Source organism: Danio rerio, chromosome 5 (genome assembly GCF_052040795.2).
Source record: "Danio rerio strain M-AB ecotype USA chromosome 5, GRCz13ab, whole genome shotgun sequence".
Lineage (NCBI taxonomy): Eukaryota > Metazoa > Chordata > Actinopteri > Cypriniformes > Danionidae > Danio > Danio rerio.
In genome coordinates, this window is record NC_141025.1 from 43,086,489 (window position 1) to 43,111,109 (window position 24,621).

General features: G+C 35.2%; 2 protein-coding genes and 1 long non-coding RNA gene across 7 annotated transcripts in view; 2 read left to right on the plus strand and 1 right to left on the minus strand.

Annotated features, from left to right (window-relative positions):
* Positions 1 to 24,621, minus strand: part of epg5 (ectopic P-granules autophagy protein 5 homolog (C. elegans)) — a 1,176,376-nt gene that overhangs the window by 834,324 nt on the left and 317,431 nt on the right. The gene's annotated exons all lie outside the window — the stretch shown is intronic.
* The window catches only part of pigl (phosphatidylinositol glycan anchor biosynthesis, class L), a 51,358-nt gene that overhangs the window by 11,775 nt on the left and 14,962 nt on the right, over positions 1 to 24,621 (plus strand). For both annotated transcript variants that reach the window (XR_015490348.1, NM_001256655.1), the window contains 1 exon segment: positions 14,653 to 14,743. Coding sequence is in view for 1 of the 2 variants with exons in the window: in NM_001256655.1 (NP_001243584.1) it covers positions 14,653 to 14,743 (91 nt within the window). In the remaining variant the exon portion in view is untranslated.
* On the plus strand, positions 1,937 to 5,124 carry LOC147844091 (uncharacterized). The gene is made up of 2 exons (XR_015491693.1): positions 1,937 to 4,258; positions 4,438 to 5,124. It is a non-coding gene; the product is annotated as an uncharacterized LOC147844091 (long non-coding RNA).

Sequence of the window (24,621 nt, forward strand, 5' to 3'; positions counted from 1 at the left end):
CGTGTACTCAGTCGACCTCACACTCTTTTTTCCTCTCTGTTTTTTCTGTATTATTCATTGAGGCAGACAGATGTACTCTCCGCCGTTCTAAACACAGACAGCACAGTCCACCTGGCTGGCAGGGTGACATCAGGTTGAGTGCCTGTCCTCTTTTTACTTCCTCTGACAGTTCCTCTCTCTCTCTACCTCTGTCTATCTCTGTCATGTGTTGCGAGCTGTCTGTGGCTATAAGGTTAGTTTTATTCTGATTAGTATCTGCATGGTTTCCTTGAACTGGGCAGATGTACAGTTGAAGTCAGAATTATTATCCTTCCTTTTAATTTTTTTTCTTTTTTTAAATATTTCCCAAATCATGTTTAAGAGAGCAAGGAAATTTTCACAGTATGTCTGATAATATTTTGTCTTCTAGAGAAAGTCTTATTTGTTTTATTTTGGCTAGAATAAAAGCCTTTTTAATTTTTTAAAAAACATTTTAAGGTCAAAATTATTAGCCCCTTTAAGCTAGATTTTTTTTCGATAGTCTACAGAACAATCCATCTTTATATAATAACTTGCCTAATTACCCTAGTTAAGCCTTTAAATGTCACTTTAAGCTGTATAGAAGTGTATCTAGTGCAATATTATTTACTGTCATCATGGCAAAGATAAAATAAATCAGTTATTAGAAATGAGTTAATAAAACTATTATGTTTAGAAAAGTGTTGAAGAAATCTGCTCTCCATTATGCAGAAATTGGGGGAAAAAAATAAACGGGAGCTAATAATTCAGGGTGGCAAATAATTCTGACTTCAACTATATGCACTGTTTCTCAGAGAAAGAGCTTTTGCTTTCAAAATAATCTGAATATTTATTAAGGAACCTGTAATGACAAGGTTGGACAGTTTTTAATAGTAAATATTTATTTTTAATTTATTTTCATATAAAATAATTTGGAAACCCATTTGTCTCAGATGAGAAAAAAGCATTGCTTTTGATAAATTATATTTCTGACAAAAACATATTTATTAGACAAAAAGTGAAATAGTCTTAATTATAAGATCAAAAGTAAAAATCATTTGAAAATATTTAATAACAGCCACAATGTGTTTAGTCTTTTTTTTTCTTACTTTTTAGATAGAATTAAATAATAATAAAAAATAATAATAAGTGGGACTTTTTTCTACAACTATATTTTATCACATTGTTTTTAGTAATCAGGTTTCATACGGGAAAACCTGGAAAAGTCATGAAATTTCAAAAAGGCATTTTGCAGGCCTGGAAAAAGTTTGTAAAAGCAAATAAACCCAAAATGTTCTGGAAAAGTCATACAAATTTGTTTAACAATTATCTGTGTACTTGAATATATTTGAGATGAACTTGACTTCTACTTGACACTATATTTGATGTGACCTTAAAAAATAAATAAAAAATTACTTCAAAAATCAAAGGCAATTTTAGCTTTGCCTCTCTGTCACTCGGTTTCATCGTAATTCAAGAGTGTTGTGTCCAGAAACAATATCAAACTGCAGAGGTAAGATACTGGGTGAAAAGGCTCATTTGTACTAATCTTAAGTCTTGTGAAAATACAAGCAAGCATTTATAAAAAATTTCACACAGACAGCAAGATACTTTCTAAAAACTATTTTACAAATATGAAAATAAATTTAAACTACATGGATTGTAACATTTTTTGATATGCTGTAAGACATTTGAACGTGCATTTTTTCATTTATGCAACACATAAACGTGATATAAACATAATTTTGACTGACTGACTGTCTCATCACTGTTTAATTATAATATATAAAGGTATGACTGTTTTTAAATGTGGCAGAAACGAACTTTCATAATATAACAAACAACATTTATCAAAGTTATACACAAACAAAATTAAATGTAGACCAGTTTTAACCAGTATCAACAACATCACCCTGCGTAATTAATTATAGCTTGATTTGGCAAGGAAAATACATTGAGTTTGATTTATAGTCTGCAGGAGGAGGACAGAGAGTCACGTCAGTGAGTGTTCAGGTCAGGACCCTTAGATAGATGAGCTCTGTTAACACAATTACCAGACAGCACAGCAAATGCCTTCCTTGCCAAGAGCTTGTCATGAAAATAAACCATTCTCGGGGAACCTTAATATATCCAAGACAAAAAGTTTTCCTGATGCCTTCACTACCACTTATTTTGATTTCTCCCCTTTGCTTATCATCTTAAAGCAGTGTTCTCTGTATTATATCTTGGAAGCTTTAGAGCTGTTTTGAGCCAAGTATTTGACAGTGTAATTTGATTTTAGTAGGTGTTCTAAATTTGGCTGAAATAGGCTGTTTGGCTGCTCCTGAACATCTAAACGAATGAAGAATGTAGCTTGCGTTTCCAGCTATCCGCACTGCAGAGCTACTGACTGATAAAAAGTGCTTATTAAACTCTATAAATCTGTGCATGTATGACTGTAAACCAGAACTTTTCCATACCAGGTTAATTGTTGTTCAGCAGTCAGCTTTTCCCAGCATGCACTGGGGCGTTGTAACAGCAAGGCAGCCAGGGCCCCATGTGACCAGACAAAACAAATGCTGCCAGTCCCTTCCGCCCTCTCTGCTCACACACACACACACACACACCGCCTCCTCAGTAGGGTAAAGTTCATCTGCTGCATTCAGATGCCTGCAAGCAATTACACATCCACATGCAGAGAGAGAGAGAGAGAGACAGAGAGACGGGAGGGGGAGAGGAAAGGTTACTATGGGGCATTTGACAGTGTTGCTATAGCGAGAGCAACACTCTGCCTTGATCCATCCTGAAAAAGGTCAGGTAGATCATGTGTCTTTATTTATTTTATGATCATTCTCTCGTTTTGGCCCATGTTCTTTTAGTCTTGGTTCAGGAAGGTTAAGGGTGTTAGTCTTTGAGTTCTGTTCCATTATGTTTTGTCCAAATGGTTTTGACATAACTTTGGCTCAACCCCGGGCTTTGGGACAGTACTATCTTTTTGCACAAGTAAAAGTAGAGAAGAGGAAGAGCGTTTTAAACGTTATTAATGTTGCAGTTCTGTTTGGAGCCACTAGGGTGTAGAAATTGCACTTTGAAGCTGTCTTCCCTTAAAAGGACAAAATGCATCTAAAAGCTTGAATACTCAGAGTTGTTGTTGAACTTCAGTGAAGAGTTACTGAAAAATTACTGAAGAGTACTGTGCAAATTTATTGGTCTTTATGTCATACTGGACAGGCAAGACTGTCTGTTTTTTCTTTTGACTTTAAATGTGAAGTTTTGAAGAGAGTCCTGGCTTTTCCATAATAAAAAACTGAGAGGGGGCTGAGGTTGTCAGGCTCTAAAATGCCAGAAAACACTATAAAAGTATCAGTAAAAGTTGCCGAGATGACTCATGTGCTGTATTTAATGTCTTCTGAGGACATTTGAAACTTTGTTTGAAAAACAGACTAAAAGATATGTGAAAGCCAAAGCAGTTTAGCATCACTGGCAACAAGGGGATCTTTTTGTTTTGAACATAACTTTTGTTGATTTGGATGACAATTATATAACTTGGAGTAGTAAAAAGTATTTAGACCAGTTTAAGATACTTTTATCATGCCGTCCTTTAATTTTCAGAGCTTGATATACTCAGTTCTCATTCAAATTCACTAACTCATTCATTCATTCATTCATTCATTTTCTTTTCAGCTTAGTCTCTATATTAATCTGGGGTCGCCACAGCGGAATGAACCACCAACTTATCCAGCATATGATTTACAAAGTAGATACAATTCCAGCTGCACCCCATCACTGTAAAACATCCATACACATTCATTCACACATATTCACTACGGACAATTAAGCTTACACAATTCATATAGCGCATGTCTCTGGACTGTGAGTGAAACTGGAGCACCCGGAAAAACCAATGCGAACAAGAGGGAAAACATGCAAACTTCACACAGAAATGCCAACTGACACAGCCGAGGCTCGAAACAGCGACCTTCTTGCTGTGAGGTAACAGTATCATTCAAATTCATTTTATAGAAAAAGAGTAGTCAAATAATCTTTATAAGTTAACTTTTTGTGTTTTTGTCATTTGTTATTGTAACTGTCAGTTACTTTTTGCTGCAAAAGCTGTCCATTTGAGTCGATTGGCGTTTTCTAAACTTTAAAGAGAATCACCTTAAATTAATTCATTTCCCTCCCGTTGCTCCAAATCTGTAAGTCTTTTGTTTAACTTGGAAACACAAATGAAGCATTTGTAGTGAAAGCTGGTTTCTGCAACTACCCATCAAACAATTTTGTGTTTAATAGACATCTAAACGTAGACAGCTTGGCTAAAACAAGGCTAAACTTGGGCTGTCAGTGAAAATCTAATAGACATCTAAGAATAGTCTAAAGAGACAGATTAGACAGACTTTCTATGTGTAGTCATTCATTTCTGTTGATTTGAAGACTAGTCTAGTTGTGGCCTATTCTTAGACGTTTATTAGATTTTCACTGACAGCCCAAATGTAGACATCTATTAGACATAAAAAAAAAAATGCTTGCTGGGTACCCATTTTAGGCCGAAATGTAGTAAAGCATCACTGAGGTAGTCCATGAGACTCCAGTAGCACCACAGAAGAGGATAGTAAAGTTTTTATGCTAAAATAATATCAAATATTTAAACAAAAATTTGTGATGCACATTTACAAGAGCAACATGACACATGTGTGTTGTGTTGTTATGAGAACAAAGGAACAGGAATGCTTTATGCATGCTTCATTTATTAAATTCCACATTGATGATCTTTTAGATTTGCTGATGTGTGGATTTCCTGGATGCCAGAAACAAGAAAAACATGTAAGAGTAATAGTTATAAACAGTTCAGCATATTCGGGAAGTTTTCATGTCAACACAGCAAGCACGTGTCATCGTCTGATAAACGTGTGGCGGAGATTGATGCAACAATTGTTGAATACTTTTTTTTTTTTTACTCCGGCACATGCTTTCAGGTGGAGCATCACTTACTGCGCAGAACTGTAGTACATTGACAAGCTATTCAAAATCATGTTTAGGATGAAAATCAGAGGATGAAGCATTCAAGAAAATTGTTCTGTAATAGGATTGCATGATACAACATTGGTTTTTTAATATTCTGTCATATTCATTGCGACATGTATACAATTTCACAAGATGACTTGAATGTCTGGAAAGAATTATTAATTTTAGACTGATTAGGATGGTTCTGTAGAGAAGTGCTCTGCATAAAATATAGTAAAACATCTACAAGCATAGATAAATACAAATCAAAAATATATACAATTTAAATATTGTCTTATCGTTTTCTGAGTCAGGTACAGTTATTGAATAATAAAAATAAAAAGAATTTAATAAAATTAATTGTTATTAATGTTACAAATGGTACAATTTCTTAAGCACGAATGCTTTCGAAATCATTGTACAAAAACATAAAAATAATAAATTATAATGCAGACTAAACGCTGATTTATACTTCTGCGTCAAACGCCGGCGTATGCTACGGCGCTGACGGATAGCCCTTCGCCGTGGCCGTTGGCATCACTGATGAGCACCTCTCAAAAAATTTAACTACAAGTCGCAGCAACGCATAGTGCAAGCTCTGTGGTTGGTCGGCTTGGTAGCGCTGATGAGTCTGGGTGGGACCGAGAGCCGCGCGAGCGGCGCTAGCCCAATGGAGCGATTGTTTACAAGTGTGGAGTCCCGTGAAGGAGCTCCGGATTGAAAGTTTTGTTTTGTGTTTACCTCATAGTTAAAGTTCTTGCACGTCCGCCGGTTCCTGCCTCAAAATGAGAGAGTTTGAGCCACTTGTACATCCAGGAAGTGTTCAGGAAAAGCAAACAGCAGCGAAGAAACTCGACACAGAGGAACATTTACACCTCACTGCCAATTAGCGTTTCGGAAGTGTTATTGCAGACCAACAGAGACAGCGCGCAGAAGTATGGGGTGCTTTCACACGTACACTTTTGTTTCGGAACATGTCTCGATTGCCCAGTTAGTGCGGTTCGTTTGGCATATGTGAACAGGGCAATCGCGCTCTGTTCCACGCCAAAGTAATCGCTCCGAGATCGCTTGAATGAGGTTGTCTCGGCTCGATTGAAACGAACCCTGGAGCGGTTCGATTGCAGTGAGAAAGCGATCCGATCCGAGCGCGGTTATATCACAGTGTTTTATGGATATGTACAGGTAATAGGCATACGGCTATATGAAGAGAGAATTATGAGTGGGGCGGGAAGTTTCGCGAGTGTCCGGATGCCCGTAAACGAGTGATGATCTCCTGGTAATCTTGCGTCTCCCTCCCGGTCCTCAAATAGGCATCGTCGCGCACCCTTCTCACCCCTCCCTACCGCATCTCTCCTCAGACACATCGCGTGCGCGCAACCTGTCAATCACTATCAAACCACCACCTCTCCTGACAGCTTAGCGGGACGCTGCAAAATAAACCCTGACACTCGGACCAATGTGAGGAGAGTTTACTCACACGTGACTTGTTTTAGCTCTTTTGGTCCGATTAAAAACTTTGCAGTGTGAGCGGACTGCTCCAAGAGCAAAGAGCAACAATGTAACAATTGTAATCTCTGTTTATGCATTTCATTCGATGTGACTATTGCAAATGATCACACTGTGATATCAACATTAAAACAATATATTGTGCAGCCCTATTCTGTAATAATGACAGCTGTTTGCTTCTCTATGAACTATGTCTGTGTGTAGTAAATGTTACATGAATATATCACATTTAATCACGTGTTTTTACTTAACTCATTTCATATGTTCTGTAGTCACGTGAAAGCAGTTATAGGGATTGTTCACCCAAAAATGTCATTTTATTCTCTCACCTGTCAATCTGTTCAAGACCTGTTTAGGTTTCTTTCTTCTGTTAAACACAAAGGTTTGGAGGAAAGCTGTAAACTTGTAATGGACGTCAGTATTTAAAGGCTTTTAGGCTCCTTTAAAAAGCTTTCCTGGTTTACTACTACTTTTTTTGGCAAATGTTTAATTTTTATACAGAAACAACATTTTTGTATGTAATAATGCTGTTAACTAGTATCATCCTCAGACATCATGCCAAGCACCGCCGACAGATTTCAGCTTAACATCTGATATGTCTATAGCACACTTTTCTGGAAACACTTTTGCAAATAGTTGTCCTCTTATTGGTTCATATACAGGATTTCCAGGAGTTGAGTGTGTAGCAATATTAAGGGCTGCGTCCGAAACTGCCTACTACTCTGTAGGTTTTACATTTGAATTTAAATGAACTACTCGGCTGTTAGAAAAGTACACTATATACACTACAAATGTGAGCAGTATGAATTGAACTTGTGTGCATCCCAATTTGCATACTTATACTACACCTTAAAAGTATCTGCTTTTTTTGTAAAGGGAAAAAAAAAAAATATATATATATATATATATATATATATATATATATATATATATATATATATATATATATATATATATATATATATATATATATATATATATATATACTTTTGAGTGTGTAACAGAAGAGCATGCCAGCTTTGGAGCATACTACTTCCTAACAGTTGCTTAGTTATGAGCCCTGTCAATCATCCACACATCATCCACATTTCTGTCACATTTAATTTCCTACCTGATTGGAGAATCAGCAGCAAGATAATCTGTCGTTCACGAGTCTTTCGTGCAGAGAAATCTCCTCAGGTCTTTAGATAATTCTGCATTCAGACATTAATGTCAGAACACGTCTTTATTTAAGGTCAGTATTGTTGTTACAGATGAAAAAAAAACACAGAAAAGGTGATTAAAAAAATTTCCAGTTGGCCAGATATTAATTAACAGTCATACAAAGATCTTTACTGAAGCCTTTCTACTTGACAGCTGGTCTCACGCATCCATCTTATTAGAACAGAATTAGAATTTGGGCGGTTCTACACTTATTTTTAAATTTTACCGGAAATAGTAAACCATCCTGAAAACTTTGGCATACTCTTTTCAAAATTCTTCAATTTGGGACATACTAATTCTATTTTCAAAGACTACTTAGGATGGATGGTATGCGAATTGGGACGAAGCATTGGACGTACTACATCCGCCATTTTGTCATCATCACGTGACTTACTTGTGTCAGTTGCGTCACTTCACTTCATTCGATTCATTTATAAATTCTCTCACGATGCATCATGGGATAGCATAGCATCCATCGGATGGGCACTTCAGAATCTCGTCAGAAGTAGTAGGTCATCCGGGTGCTTCTCACATGTTGTTTTAAGAATTCTATGAATTTAGACATAGTACTCGGCTTGCATACTGTTTTTAGCGTACTGTATAGTATGGAAGTATAAGATTTCGGATGTAGCCTAGCTCTTGACTGATGTGTTTGGCTTTAAAAGCACCATCTACAGGTATGTCTCTAAACAGCCACAGATCATGTTTTCCGCCACATGGATTCTCAAAATGGTTATTTATTTCTGTTAAATATTAATTTATTTCAGTTAGTTTTTCATTGAGCATTGTTGTTTTGTTCCATTTTCATGTATTGTGAATTTTATTTTAGTTAACGAAAATGTTTATTGACCAAAAATTTCAGTCTTCGTTTTTGTTTAATAACACATTAATTTATACCTCTTTGTTTTCTAAAAGCAAATGTCTTTTCTCAAACAGGCTTATTGAATGTATCTCAGTCTATACAACTGTCTTTGCTTTCTTTAGTCTTATCCTAACTGCTACTGCAGTCCTAATTTCCCTTTCACCCCATTGCCTGCAGTGAGCACATCACCTCACACCACCCGTCGCTGATAGGTGTCCTCCAGAGTCGACCCCATGACCCTGGCCAGCATTTGATTTGTGTGCAGATCCATCACAAAAGAACAGAAACAACTGTCAGGCCCTATTGTAAAAAGTGGGTGGAGGCCTCAATTCAACTCACTCTGTTTCTCTTTTTCTTTTATCTGTCTCTCCCTCACTCTGAATTTCACTCCCCCTTCTTGTCTCACCCTCTGACCTTGAGCTGGGATTTTGCTGCCGGCTGTCTTTAACACATTCATTGCCAACTGGTATAGGCTGCCAGCTCAGCCCTCTCAGCCAATCACAGTCCTCTTTGCCCTGGTGTATCCGATATCTGACCGTTGAATCAGTGTAGAAACAGAGTCCTCCAGCGGTTTTGTTTGCCCTCTTGCCAGGCAGAATCCATGTATAATCTTTTTTGACTTTTGCTTTCTTGGTCTCTGTTTCAAAAGCATGGTGTGAAGATATTGACAAGATCTGTTCACTACAGTTCTAATGTCTAGGGTCAGCAAGACTCGTACAGTTTTTCTATTTCAAATGAGTGCTGTTCTTTTTAAAGTTCTGTTTATAAAAAATTTTATAAAACTTTCCACAGAAAAACCTAAACAAACAGCTGTAACAAGAATAGCAATGAAGGGCAGTTTCAAACTGAAGACTTTTAATTTTAAACTGTCTTAATATTCTCAATATTACTGGATTTACTTTATTTTTGAAGCCCTGATGAATAGCAAGACTGTTTGTATGCTGAGGTGGACTTAGTGATTTGGGGGCCCTAAGCAATTCAAGGTATGGGGCACAAGCATTGATGCACAAGCATTTTTTAATTAATTGAAACTTATATCTTGTCAATGTAAAATTAAATAGAATAAATGTACAAAATAAAAAGCAAGTTCAGTCAAGTACTTTATTGTCATTCATATGCATGTATACACGGAGCGAAATTTAGAAACATTCGCACCACAGTTCCAATAGACCTTTTCAATGTGGTCATGTCATTGGCCTATGAACATTCCCTGCTCGTTATCAATTTATTTCATAACTGTGTAACAAGAAGCAAATCAATCATATCCTTATGTTATAACAGCTATCATAACATTGTTTATCAATATGTGGCTCTTTTTGCATTCTTTGAAGCTATAGAAAATTAAAATGGAAAACAGGATACATCGGGACCATTGTTTTGTTTTTGTTTACATCCGTCAAAATAGTCTAAAGAAATAACCCTAAACATTAAATAATATAATATTATTTTAAAAATCACAAACTTACTAATTTATTGGCCATATTTGTGGTAAGATTTTAATATTTGCATGTGAAGTACAGAAGGAAGGTTCCAATTTTCATGTTTTGAAAAGAGGTAATAACATTAAAATCTTAATAGCTATAGACAGATTTTACAACATATTATAGAAAGAACTAGGCTATATGATAATATAGGCTTCTTGGCATTTGTCGAGGCCCTCTTATTCCCCAGGGCCCTAAGTGGCTGCTTACTTTGCTTGTTAGTTAGGTCCACCTGTGTGTGTATGTATACAGAGATAAATATGTTGTTATACCCATATTTAACCCCAAATTCAGCTTTTTTTGCAGCTATGGAAAGCATTTACAAATGTCAGCTTCTATGTACTTGCAAAGGATTTATTTTCATTTAGACAACACAATACCAATTCCAAAAGTATTTAACTTTAAATCTTTACATTGTGTGTTGTAAATCTGACTTTTAATCACAACAAATAAAGACATTTGTTAGTCTGACCAGTTGACAAAGCTAAAAAATGCTTTCAATGACAATCTTTGAAACATTTTGTTAATTATTAATGGCAAAATAGTTATATTTCTCAACATTTGTCTTCAACCATCATCTGTTCCTGATGCAGTGCATTATATAATTTTGAGGTCTTTTCCAGTTTCACAAAGTAAAAAGTTGGTTTTCCCATCTTCAGCAAAACTACAGTGACTTAAAGGGTACCTATGATGAAAATCAACTTTTGTAAGCTGTTTGGACAGAATTGTGTGTATGTATAGTGTGTCCACTGTCATATTGGGGTGATAGAAACACAATAAGTCATTTTTTATTTCCTAATGTTAAAAACAAGATCCAAATCCCAGTTATTTTGAGACCCACCGCAACGTGACGTAAAAGTGCGGTCTTTCCCGGCCACTGAATTGATTGACAGACATCATGTTTCTATAATAACTTGTACACACATATCCAAAACATTTGTTTTGCAAATAAACTGGGATTCAAATATTTGTTACAACTCTGTGATAAGTTTAATACATTTGAAATGTTTTTAAAGCATGTTTGTAATAAGGACTGTAAAATCGCTAATTCTTAACCACTATAATCATCTTGGCCGCTTGGTGTCAGTAAACACTAATATGTGTGTACTGCAAACGACGTGTGTGACTCATCATTTCAGAAAGGCTTGAATTGACTCTACATCAAATAAACTTACTTGGTATTTTTGACTCATGAACATATTTCAGCTTCATTCGAGTCTGTCTGTACCACTGTGCTGTTTATCTGACATAATACATAATGAGGAGCAGACACACACGTGGAAGCGGTGGGTGGGGAGAAGCAGCTCATTTGCATTTAAAGCCACAGGCTACAAAAATAGCCATAATGTACTCAGACATCAAAATGGGCAGATTCTGGAGGTTATAATAAATGATCTGAGGGGTATTTTGAGCTGAAACTTTGCAGATACATTCTGGATACACCAAAGTCTTATCTTACATCCTGTAAAACAGGTAAAATAGATGCACTTTAAAATACTGTCTTGGTAGGCAGCTTTCTACTATATATTCAGCTCTTGATCATCCACTCAGCGTACACATCTTTTCTCTTCATCTTTATTTCTTCTTTTTTATTCAATGTGAAATACACAAAAAGTGTCTATGAGGAAAAACATAGCTAGTTCACAAAACAACACATATTGTCTGCAGAGGGCGGAGCTTTTTCTGACCCCAATACATTACGCAGCATTGATGTGGGGTGTTCAAGCGAAAGAGAAAGTTGTGTGTGTGAGAAGAGAGAAGAGATTGATGCATGGCCCTTGTTTTCCCTGAGCTGTAGTTGTAGATGAATGAGAGGGAAAAGCCCAGGTGACCTTTGATCCCAGACTTCAGAGAGGACTGTGGGATGCATTCCAGCTGAGCACTAGTGAGACTGTGGCAGTAAATCAGATCGAGAGACTCTCGCTCAGCACTGTAGCCCTCGGGCCAAAACCTGCCCTTTCAGGACCTCAGCACTTTGTGTGCTGCAGCTGTGTGTGTGTTGGCACACAGAGACTTTGGCTAAGTTCACATCCAACTGACACAGAGAACATGGACAACACAATATATGTGCAGTATAAACATTAGCCACCATTTCTGTGTGTGTGTGTGTGTGTGTGTGTGTGTGTGTGTGTGTGTGTGTGTGTGTGTGTGTGTGTGTGTGTTGTGTGTGTGTTGTGTGTGTGTGTGTGTTTGTGTGTGTGTGTGTGTGTGTGTGTGTGTGTGTGTGTGTGTCACTCTAGCTGCACTTGCTAATTCAAGAATCACTGTTGCTAAAGTTGTTGATGGAGATTTTGAATAAACCCAAAACGCTTTGTCATTTGTTCTGCATCATTTCTGTATCATAAAAAACAGTTTTAAAGGTTAAATTGGCTGACGTGGTTGCCTGAATTTTAATGTTAAAAATACAGTAACTGTAAAAGAGATGTCTAAATTTGAGATAATCTACTGTATTTTATCAATTTATACAGTATTATAAGAGCAGTGTTTTAAAGTACATCTACAAATTGTGCCTTTTTACACATACAAAAACAAAGCCAAAAGAATAAGAGGCTGAGAAATGATGAGCCAATGTTCATCACAAACAGCTTGTCCCACAGCAAGAGAAACATACTAATATATAGAACCACTACTGTCATGGTAACACACGGCACTAAAATCATGCAATAGACATTATTTCAATTTAACATAAAACTCTAATGTACATAATTAATAGGAAAAATTGTAATGTCAACAAAATAAACTAAAATGTGTCATTCAGGGAATTCTGGGAAAGTCCATTTATGGTTATTCGCTGTATATAAGGAAACTTACTGTTAAACAAGATAGCAGACCTTAGTTTGTAAGCATTTTTAGTTAAAAATCTTCTGAGGTACATTTTTTTGCCAGGTGATACTTTTGGTGAAATCACACTTTGGTAGAAGGACCTTTGAAGCTTATTCCCAAGTAAAAGAAAACAGGCTATTTGTGAGTTTTGACATTGTCCCATTCTAAAAAGACTTATTTAACAAACATTGAATAACTATTGTAGTTTTTATTAATAATTAAAAAAAATTTATCCTAATTTTGTTTTAAGCTTTAGAAATGTTGTATTGCTATTGCTAATTGATACCAACATGAAACATTTTCAAGATCATCATAAAAGGGCCCTGTCATACACCCGGCACAATAAGGCACAAGAAGTGTTTGACATGATTTGTTGCTATTTTTCAGACCAACGTAACTCACTTTTCACGTTATGCATCATGTTGTTTAAATAGCAAATACATTTGTGCCACTTTGTGGATTCATGGGTGTGCCGGTCTAAAAAGGAGGTGTGTTAAGGCACATTGTTGGTGTGTTGCTGTTTCGAGGAACTAAAACAGACTGTGCCATTGACCAACTAAAAGCTGCTCTTAAGTCCAGTGGAGAGCGTGTTAGTGATGTGTCTATACAGGTTTAAACTTGTTTGATATACATGATGAACATCAATACACAAATATCTTTACAAATGAAAAAAATTAAAGATTAAAATGTTACAAAAATGATTTTTTTTACAGAAATATAAAAACCACTGCCTTCATGCCTCGGGCGGCTTTTTTCAGTTTATTCACGACAATCTCCATTTGTATAATGTTATTATTAGTAGTAGTATGATTCATTATAAGCACATTTAAATTTGTTTTAATAAAATCTAGTTTTTTTCACCTGTGTGTTTTGGAGGTCTGCATCATCATATGGGGCATAAGAACAAAGTTTTTTGACCACACTTTGTTATTATTGTTCATTTATTAATTTGCTGGAAATTAGAACTGAATTTAGAAATAGTTTTAAAAAAATCTTTGTGCTTACCAAACCAAATTAATGTGTAGACTAATGGATGTCTTCAGTTGAGTGCTTACAACAGTGTTCCTCACTCCATGAAAGTTAAGGAATAAAAGTAAAGAGAAAGGCCGAATGGAGGAGGCTCATTCTCTATAATCGCACTGAAGATGGTCTGTTTAACTGTTTTCTTGCTAGTCAATCGTTTAGTTTTTCCACTTACAAAGTCCACCATGTAAATAGGAAATGTGCCATACTGCGACAAAACTAACCGTTAAAGGGAAAAGATGAGACTCTGATTGGTTTAATGCACATTATGCTCAAAACACACTCATAACTCGTTAAGAGAATAAGCACAACCCTGTTTGACCATGCGACAGGGCGCAAACCACATTCAGACATGTCCTTAATGCTTTTGCATGCGCCTTAGACTTTGCGCCTAGATTGTTAAAATAGAGCCCACAGTATTAATACATCTGTTAAGCTGTTCAACATTAAATCTTAAAACTGCAAGTCATAACTGCAAATGGGAAGATTTTGTTCTTTATCTCACGTTTATTTATTCCTTGCTATTTTATTTTAAATGGGCCTCAATGTAACATGTTTCAAATATCACAGTGACCTAGCAACCACATAGCAGCTCACTTTAAACCACCTCGAACAGCTCAGCAATTATGCAGCAAACTAAAGTGTTGTGAGTGTTATTTGTGCACATAATTATAAAAATCAAGTTTCATACAACTGCCTTCTTGTTCTGAAAAAATGAAAAATTGTGGGGAGTCTGCATATAAAGCTTTTGTGTTTACCTCTTGTCCATAACAGAGAGCTTCCAGATGATCCAGCTGTTCAGTGGAGTACTGCACTAATCTCTTCCCTGATCCTCAAACACATCCAAAACTACGCCATCAGTCTGGTAGGAGACTTCTACAATCTGCTTTTCTGTCCAAGACCAGCTTATCCAGAATAATAGTGTGTAGTTGTTTAGCTTAAACCTCTTGTTGCTGTTTACAATCACAGTGGTGAAGTTGACACCAGAGAGAAGCCTTTTAAATCTATGAAGGTATATAGAGTGCATTAAAAAGTTTCTAGGATGCAGGAACCATGTGTGTCCTTTTTTGGGCATAACTAAAATGTTTTGGTCATTTTCATTACTGTATTGAAAACAAATCGGTTCTTGGACACAAGAGGGACTTATATGGGATGACGAGTTTGCACATAGAATGGGTTTTAGTATGTTTTTTGGTCACACTGTATTTTATTTTACAATAAATGCTATAAACAAACCAAGAACAAACCCTTAACTAAGAATATTAGCTCAAAAAACTATACGTAGTAGTTGGGTTTAGGTATTGTGTTGGATTAGGAATGCTAATTTTGAAAACGTAGCATTATATACATTTCTGGAGATCGCAAATTATGTAGCCAGAGCTTCGTATGGTTGCATTTCATCTTTAAAATGAATGTTACAGGGCGGTATGACATCGTTCCTTTTCTCGATTACCAGCTGACTGCTTACTTCTGTATGAACAGCTTTTCCGCGGTCGGCAGACTTGAGACACAGAGCAGAGTTGACTGTGACAACAGGGTTCCATAAAGCAAGAAAGACAAAAGTAAAAGCTTAAAATAAATAACAGCTTAAAAGTAAATAAAAGGCTGAGAATGTGGTAAAATCTGAAATTGTGGTCAAAATCAGGGGGCTTTTCTTTTTCTAAATTGCTTTTTAAAATACTGCGTTTGAGTTTAGGGAAGGGGATAGGCGAGTCAATCGGTGCTTTTTAAAATAGTATTGGCTGGGTTAATCGAAGGGGGAAGGTGGTTGGATTGAATCTGATTGGTCAGTCAGTCTAGTGGTACTAGTGGATTTACGTGAGAACAGCAGGTGCAAATGGCACTTGCAAGAGAAATTTGAGATCTCAAAAAGCATACACAGTGGCCTCTGGTGAATTTACGAAAACAAAAACTGCCAAAAAAATGTAGCTCCTGGGACGTATTTTGCCCTCTTCAGAAATGTATAGGGGTATGTAATCAGAATGAGCCTGGATTTAAAAACATTATCATACATTATATGTGCTAATAATCAGTTAATGTTTTGATTATAGATAGGTAATAATCCAGTAGTTAATGGTGGGAATCGTTACTTTTTTTGTCAGTTTAGTTCAGTTACGTTTTTTTCTACAACATAAACTCACCTGAGACACTCTTATCTATTTACTTCTTATTTTCAAACAAACAAAACAACTTTAAAATGAATGTTACCTCAAGTATTGCACTGCAAAAATAGCTCAAATATCTAAAAAATATTTTAAATGAAAAAGCATTTTCTAGTAAAACTATTGTTTTGCTCTCAAAAATAATAACTGAAAATTAAGTTAGTTTTTTCCCCTTAAGACAAGCAAAAACAAATCTGCCAATGGGGTAAAATAGTCTCACTTCAAATTGAAAATAATATTATTTTACTTAACCCACATGCAGATTATTTTGCTTCCTTTAAGGAAAAATGGTCATATAGCTCCTCTTTCAATAATAGGGTTAAATTAAGCTTTTACCTCACCAAAATCACTGAATTCTAAGAAAGGAAAAATAATGAACTCTAAGTCAGCTGTTTAAGTCTACCAGGGTGACTTTTTCTTTATCATTTAAACTTTTGGTTTATTATCTTCTTTGATAGTGACAACAACTAGATGAACCCTCAAAATGCTAAATACAGTTCTACTCAATGTAACCAAGCTGAACATGTCATCGTTTGAGACTTTTAAACATGTATCATCAGTTGTTTCTTTTTCTTCTGAAAACACAGTATGTTTGGACATATGTGTGGCCAAATCATTTTAGAAAAAAGCAAACAGAAGAAAATCCATTATAATCTAAAACCAAAATTCTTTATCTCAGAAATAAATGAGACGCATATCAAAATATTGTGACCTGCACCTGCATACTTGCTTCATAAACAGGATTGCGTCAGTGCAAAGCCCTCAAAATAAAAATAAGACACAAAGCCTCTGTGGTTTAGGTTAAACTGTAGTCCACCATAATCAAGTCTTTGTCACTGTAATATTATTTTGGTCAAAAATATCAGGAGTAAATCATGGTAAACACTAACAAAACAATAATTTAGAGAAAACCATAGTTAACCTTCTAGGGCTTAGTGGCCATATATGTGGACAGCACATTTGAGCTCTTAAGTGGCTATTTAAAATACTTTGAATGTTTTATATTTTGTTACAGACATACAGTGTCATCCTACAACTGTTTTCAGCATATGAAATGTCCCAAACACTATTTTTAACTGTCCAAAATGGGAAAATGTTTTATGTAAATTCGGACCACAAGTCCACATACAGTTGAAGTCAGAATTATTATCCCCCTTCAAATTTTTTTCTTATTTTTTAAAATATTTTCCAAATGATGTTTAACAAAGCAAGGAAATTTTCACAGTATGTCTGATAATGTTTTTTCTTCTAGGAAAAGTCTTATTTGTTTTGTTTCGGCTAGAATAAAATGAAGTTTTAAATTTTTTAAAAGCCATTTTAGGGACAAAATTATTAGCCCCTTTAAGCTATTTGTTTTTCTTTATAATCTACAGAACAATCTACTGTTATATAATAACTTGCCTAATTACCCTAACCTGCCTAGTTAACCTAATTAATCTAGTTAAGCCTCACTTTAAGCTGTATAAAAGTGTCTCGAAAAATATCAAGTAAAATATTATTTACTGTCCTCATGTCAAAGAGAAAAGAATATAGTTATTAGAGTTGAGTTATTACAACTATTATGATTAAAAATGTGTTGAAAAAAATCTTCTCTCAGTTAAATAGAAATTGGGGGAAAAAATAAACAAGCGGTCTAATAATTAGGGAGGGGGTTAATAATTCTGACTTCAACAGTATATGGACATCATTTTTCTCTAAAAGTACATCATATCAAAATATGATACTTAGGTTTTATTTTAATTAGGTTCCAATAAGCCCAAATAGCAAAGAGAAATAAACAAAATGCATGTAAACAAACACCTTGGGCCTTAAAAGGTGAAATGAAGTTGTCCCTCTTTAATTTTTGTATTATGGACTCAAAAAATAACTCATTGGATGAACTCAATTTAACTGAGGCAGGATTTCAATCCAATAACTTTATTTAGCACCAACTAAAAAAAATATTTATATAATTAAATGCAGTTAAGTTGGCCCTACATTATTTGATCTAACACAAGTTTAAATATGTTTGTATTTTTATTCAACTTAAACTTAAAGATCTGATACCATCATGATGTCTATTATGTGTCATACATTTCGAAGTCTCTGAGATTTATTTGAAGTTATCTTAAATTACGTGCGTAGTGAAGTTTCCTTGCAGTTTTCAAAGAAACTTCTTTGGTGCATCAATCCTATCAATGCTATTATTCAAAAAGGTAATGATTCACTCTCATCATGTAAATACTGTTTTTTACTTTATTATTATTATTATTATTATTATTTATTTTTTTTTTTTTACATTTTTTGGGTGATTTGAAAATACTGAAGGCATTGTGCCGAAACGTTTGTGTTTTTAAATCACCCGAAGAATGTAAAAAGAAAAAGAAAAAAGCAGTACGAAGCAATTACTTGATGAGTGCAAACATTACCTTTTTGAATAAAAGTTATCTTAAATTAACTAAAAGAGCCATTTTTAAGCATATTTCATGAGTTACATATACAGTTGATTGCGATTTATCTCCGAACTAATTTTAGGACAGGTATTGCTCACTGAGCAAAGCAACAAACTGCATTTTTGCTAATTAAGCTGCCAACACCCAAAGCATGCGTGCTTCTGCAAGGTGGAATCTTCTGAATCTTCAAACAGAAGTGAAGATTAAACTCCAACAAGACTTTCTATTAACTTTAAACACCTAAGATTACTTTTATTGTCAACATTTCCCTTTCTTAATTCAATTCCATGCAAAGCATGCTGGGATCTACAAATCCCCTAACCAGGTAGTTAAACCAACTCGATTTTTTTATGTTGTCCCAACACAAAACGCTTAAGTTAACTTAATGGTTCAAATTTAAGTTGACAGAACATAAGACAAATAAATTAGAATAATTGTGTTGTCTCGGGTCATTTTAAACAGGTAGTTTTAAACAAGCAGCAGTAATCCTTTTTTTTTTTGAGTGTGTGTGTTTGGCCAAAAGAAATAATTGTAATAGTTTTCTACTAAAAATCTATTTGATTTACTTTAATGTTAAAAGATTACAGAGCAAATTTTCATAATTACAGCAGAAATAACAAGACAAGAAATGTATGTTGTAAATGTGTGTCAAAGAGATTAAAAACAACTGAAGTTTATGATTTTCAGAGATTCCATCTTTTTTCATTTACCTGAAATAACTGATTCATCTGATTTATTTTAAGTTTTTCTCTTTGAACAAGACCACATCAGCAGGATTAATTCACTAAAGCAAGCTTTTCATTGCCCCCTCATCTCCACCCCTGTATTTAGCTCTAATTACACATGGTGTAATATCCCATAATACCATTGAAGCAGACACATGTGGTTCCCCAGGGTCACTGCTGGCAACCAATGCGGAGATATCCATCAGCCCGCTCTAAGGACTTCCAGAAAAAGATCCCAAAAACATCTGAAATCAAGATTAGAACAAACATTTCCCCTCTTTCACCTCTTCTCTGTTTCTCACGTGTTCTGTTGAATGTTTTCCGTCTCCTTCCCGCTCCCCTTTTCTCCGCCTGCATGCCATGAAATTCCTAAAGAAAGCCAAGCAGGGAAGGACTAGCATAAACAAGACAGAAAACAAAACACTGTTCTTGCGACATGACTTGGTTTACCTCCATCCACTATTGTCTTTCATAAGTGTACATGTGAGCGTTATCACCGGTCTGACGTTACACCACACACTCGCTCACTAATGCAGGCTGAATCTGCACATGCTTTCACTGCAGCCGTAATTTTATGTTTGATTTAAGCCGAAGAGACTGCAGGGATGGAAATACTGATGCTGAGCTATAACATTACACTTCAATTTGACTTTGGCTTTCTGACGTGTGGGAAAAGAGCGGTGGACGTCTTGTGCGCTTTACCGCTCTCTCACAAGAAGCAGAGGATTGTGGGTAGGGCACTTGTACACAAATAGACTGTTTTGGTTTAAACAGATCTGCAGCTCTGCTGTGCTTATACCAGCGTCTGAAAAAGATCCACAAGAAAGGTCTTTGACTTCTTATTTTGCATACAGTTCAAATTAAATTATTATCCCCCATATATTTTTTTTCCGAATTTCAGCTTAAAGGAAAAAAGATTTTTTTCAACACATTTCTAAACATAATTAACATAATAGTTACTCATTTCTAATAGCTGATTTATTTTATCTTTGCCATGATGACTGTAAATAATATTTTACTAGATATTTTTCAAGATAATTCTATACAGCTTTAAATGACATTTAAAGGCTTAACCAGGTTAATTAGGCAAGTTATTGTAACTAGGCAAATCACTGTATAGCGATGGTTTGTTCTAAAGACAATCCAAACAAAAATGGCTTATGAGGGCTAATAATTTCGACCTGAAAATGTTGTTGTTTTTTTTTATAAAAATTGCTTAGCCAAAATAACACAAAAAAGACTTTTTTCAAAAAGAAAAAATATTATCAGACATATTGTGAAAAATTCCTTGCTCTGTTAAACATCATTTGCAAAATATTTTTTAAAAATCACAGGAGAGGTAATAATGTTGACCTCAACTGTATATATGTTAAATCTTTTTCATATATTTCCCAAATGATGTTAAGGTAGGCAAGGACATTTTACACAATATTTCCTATTCGATTTTTTTCTTCTTGAGAAAGATTTTTTTTGTTTGAATGTTTATTTGGTTGGAGCTATTTTTTTTTTTTTTCATATGTAAAAACTGCTACAATAAATATTATTGCAAAGGGGAGACGGGAGGCAGGGGTTGGATCCAAATGCAGTTTTAGAAAGAGAATGCTCAGGTATTGCTGATATCGCAATATCAGATTTTTCCAATATCATGCAGCCCTAGTTTCTTCATCAGTCAGCATAACAGATTTATGTGAAAAAATAAACAAGGTACTTGTACTTATTGAAATATTTTGTGCAGTCTTGTAACAACCAAAAAAGTTAAAGCTCTGTGTTATTTATTTTAATTAATTTATTTTAATTTAATTATCTGTATTTATTTATTTTATATTTGATTCATTGGTAACACTTTGCATGAAACCCGCATGTGTGCTTTATGGTATTCTTAATGCATTAACAATAAATAACTATGTGGAAGTATAGAGGTTGTAGTTAATGAGGCAGGATTAAGGGATGCAGAATATTATCATGCAGTAAAACATTAATAAACAATCATGAACAATTAATATGCAGGTTGATGTTTAAGCAGACCATGATATACAGTTGAAGTCAAAATTATTCACGCCCCTATTTAATTTTTTTTCCCCAATTTCTGTTTAACGGAGAGAAGATTTTTTTTTTCAACTCATTTTTAAACATAATAGTTTTAATAACTCATTTCTAATAACTGATTTATTTTAGCTTTGCCATTGATGACAGAAAAAATTTGACTAGAAATTTTTCAAGATACTTCTATACAGCTTAAAGTGACACTTAAAGGCTTAACTCGGCAGGTTCGAGTGTTTTTGTATAACGATGGTTTGTTTTGTAGATCATTGACAGGCTGATCATTAAAAATAGCTGAGCCGAAAGGCAAAGCTCTCGATTTACCGGTCAATCTACGTTCCTACTCTCACCTATGGTCATGAGCTTTGGGTCATGAGCGAAAGGACAAGATCTCGGATACAAGCGGCCGAAATGAGTTCCCTTCGAAGGGTGGCAGGGCGCACTCTTATGGATAGGGTGAGGAGCTCTGACACCCAGGAGGAGCTTGGAGTAGAGTCACTGCTCCTCCACAATGAGAGAAATCAGCTGAGATGGCTCGGGCATCTGTTTCGGATGCCTCCTGGACGCCTACCTAGGGAGGTGTTCCAGGCATGTCCCACTGGGAGGAGGCCTCGGGGAAGACCCAGGACACGCTGGAGGGACTATGTCTCTCGGCTGGCCTTGGAAAGCCTCGGGATCCTCCCGGAGAACCTGGAGGAAGTGTCTGGGGAGAGGAAAGTCTAGGGTTCTCTCCTAAGACTGCTGCCCCTGCGACACGGAAAAGCGGCAGAAAATTAGTGAATGAATATATATATATATATATATATATATATATATATATATATATATATATATATATATATATATATATATATATATATACACATATTCATTTATTAATTTTTCTGATATAAGAAAACTATATCAACATCACTAGGCGATATGAAAATCTTGGATATAAAATTATGAATTAATTGTACCTTATTTTTTAGTGTGTGTACTTAACAAGTGCTTGCAGTGCACTTTACTTGGTTAGGATGCGGAATATGAGGTGTAGTACTAGAGAAGGTGTAGGGAAAGTACCCAGTTATTACCTAGTTTTTTTAATGACTATGAAAGGTACATAGACAAGTTTCAGTACTGTTGCAATCTATTATTAATCTTGAAGTGATAACACATTATACACCTGTCTATGAGGCATTATACATGCACTACAATATAAATACAGTCAGAAATGTAACCAAAAGTGTATTTTCATCTTTGACCCTTTTATACGAGCCTAAATACTTTCCTAGATACTTTACTATTTTTTACTTTACTTACAGGCAGATATCACCAAGTGCGTGTACAATTTCAGTTTGTCTACTCTAAAGCAATCATTTATCTTTTTAAAAGGTTATGTAAATACTTTCAGTCTGCTTTTTACTGATGCAAAGTTAAACTAAAAGACCCACATAATGCAGTTATAGCCTAGTGTTTTGGTGCATAGATGTTTTGAAAGACGTAGATCAGGTGTGAAATATTCAATCCTTCAAATAATGCATTTAACTTTGTGTCATGCATACTTTGTAGAATCCTGTTGCAGCTTGATTGTGTGTGTTTGTTCTGTCTGTGTGTGTTTCTCCTCTTCACTTATTTTCACCAGTATTCTCCTCTCAAAGCTCACTCACTCACTCGCCTCGTTGTGTTTGGCACTAGTCTGCATACCTGCCACAATCTATTATTTTGTTATCCATATTTTCCTCCACCCTTGGCACTCTCAAGCTATGAGCCCGCTTGGAAAGCAAAGACAGAGTCCCTCATCTGGTGACGCAGCAAACAACGCACAGATAGAAGCCTTTCCACACAGTTCTGGCAGCATCTCCCACCAAGTCCACTGCTGAGTCTTCAAATTACTGCTTTTCTTTGGCTTGTGTTTCATCTTATTTTCGAGCTCTTTTCTTTTGTTTGTTTTTTGTCTTGTGTTCACCTTTTCACCCCTTTTCTTCAGAGGAAAGACAGAATGCAAACGCGGGGAAGAAAACCTGCAAGTTTAAGTTCTGTTCTTTGGGATTTAAGAAAAGAAAAGTTACAGTTACAAAAATGTTATCACTGATCTTCAAATAGTAAAACAATAATATTTGAATGTTTTTAGGCTGTGTTGCAATTTAAAGACCAGAAATGTTGTGAAAACAGCAAGAATATAAAATACTATTACAGTTTTAAACTGTTTTTAATTTCAGTGCATTTTGAAGTGTAAATAAAGCTCAGTTTTTAGCAGCCATTAGTCTTCAATGTCACACACTCTTTTAGAAATCACACTCAGAAACAAAGGTAAAAAGCTGCCACTATAGTGTTTCTTTCAAAAGGTACACATTTGTATTTAAAGTTTTTGTGTTAATAACTAAAAAGTACAAAAACTTACATATGAAGAGACCTAGTGACAGTTTTTTTTTTTTCTGAGGGTGCTTGTTATTAAATTTCTTGTTAGTAATGTTTGTAACACTCTAATAAATTATAATTGTTATATTATTTTAACACAGGCTCATTCTGATAACGTACCTACAGTATATATACATTTCTGCAGAGCTGTGTTTTTTTGCAGTTTTTGTTTTCGCCAATCCGCCAGAGGCCGCTGTGTACGATTTTTGAGATCTCAATTTTCTCTCGCGAGTGCTATTCGCGGCTGCTGTTCTTGTGTAAATCCACTAGAGGCCACTGTTAACTGACTGACTTCTTAAGACTTCGGGCCCTATTATACACCCGGCGCAAGGCGCAATGCAATTGTTATTTGCTAGTTTCAGCTCGGCACAATAGTCGTTTTGACATTTTGCGCCACGCTGTTTAAATAGCAAATGCATTTGCGCTCATATATCCGCCAATAGGCGTTCTGGTCTAAAAAAGCAGGCGTGTTTTGGCGTGTTGCTGGGGCGTTGCTATTTTGAGAAACTATAATAGTGTGTTCTTTAGACCAGAACAAAGCCAGTCTAAAGTTCAGCGCAGAGCGAGTTAGTTGTGCGCCTCGCTTTCACACTGCTTAATACACACAAGATTTAGAGCAATACGCAAATATCTTTACATATGAAAAAGAATTTAAATATTAGGGATATATATAGGATATAAAAAGGATGTATATAGGATATAAATATAAAGGATTAAAATATTACAAAACATATTATTTTCTAGCCTACATAAATATGAAAAACCACTGCCTTCATGCCTTCTTCATCTCGGGAGGCTTTTTTAGTTTATTCAATTTGCTTTTGTATAATGTTATTATTATTAGCAGTATTATTTATTATATCCATATATATATTTTTTTTTTTATTAAAAACAAGCTTAGATTTACCCACCTGTCAGGTTTTAGACCATATGGGGCACAGCATGTGTATTAGGATATAACAGTTTTTTTAACACACTTCGTTA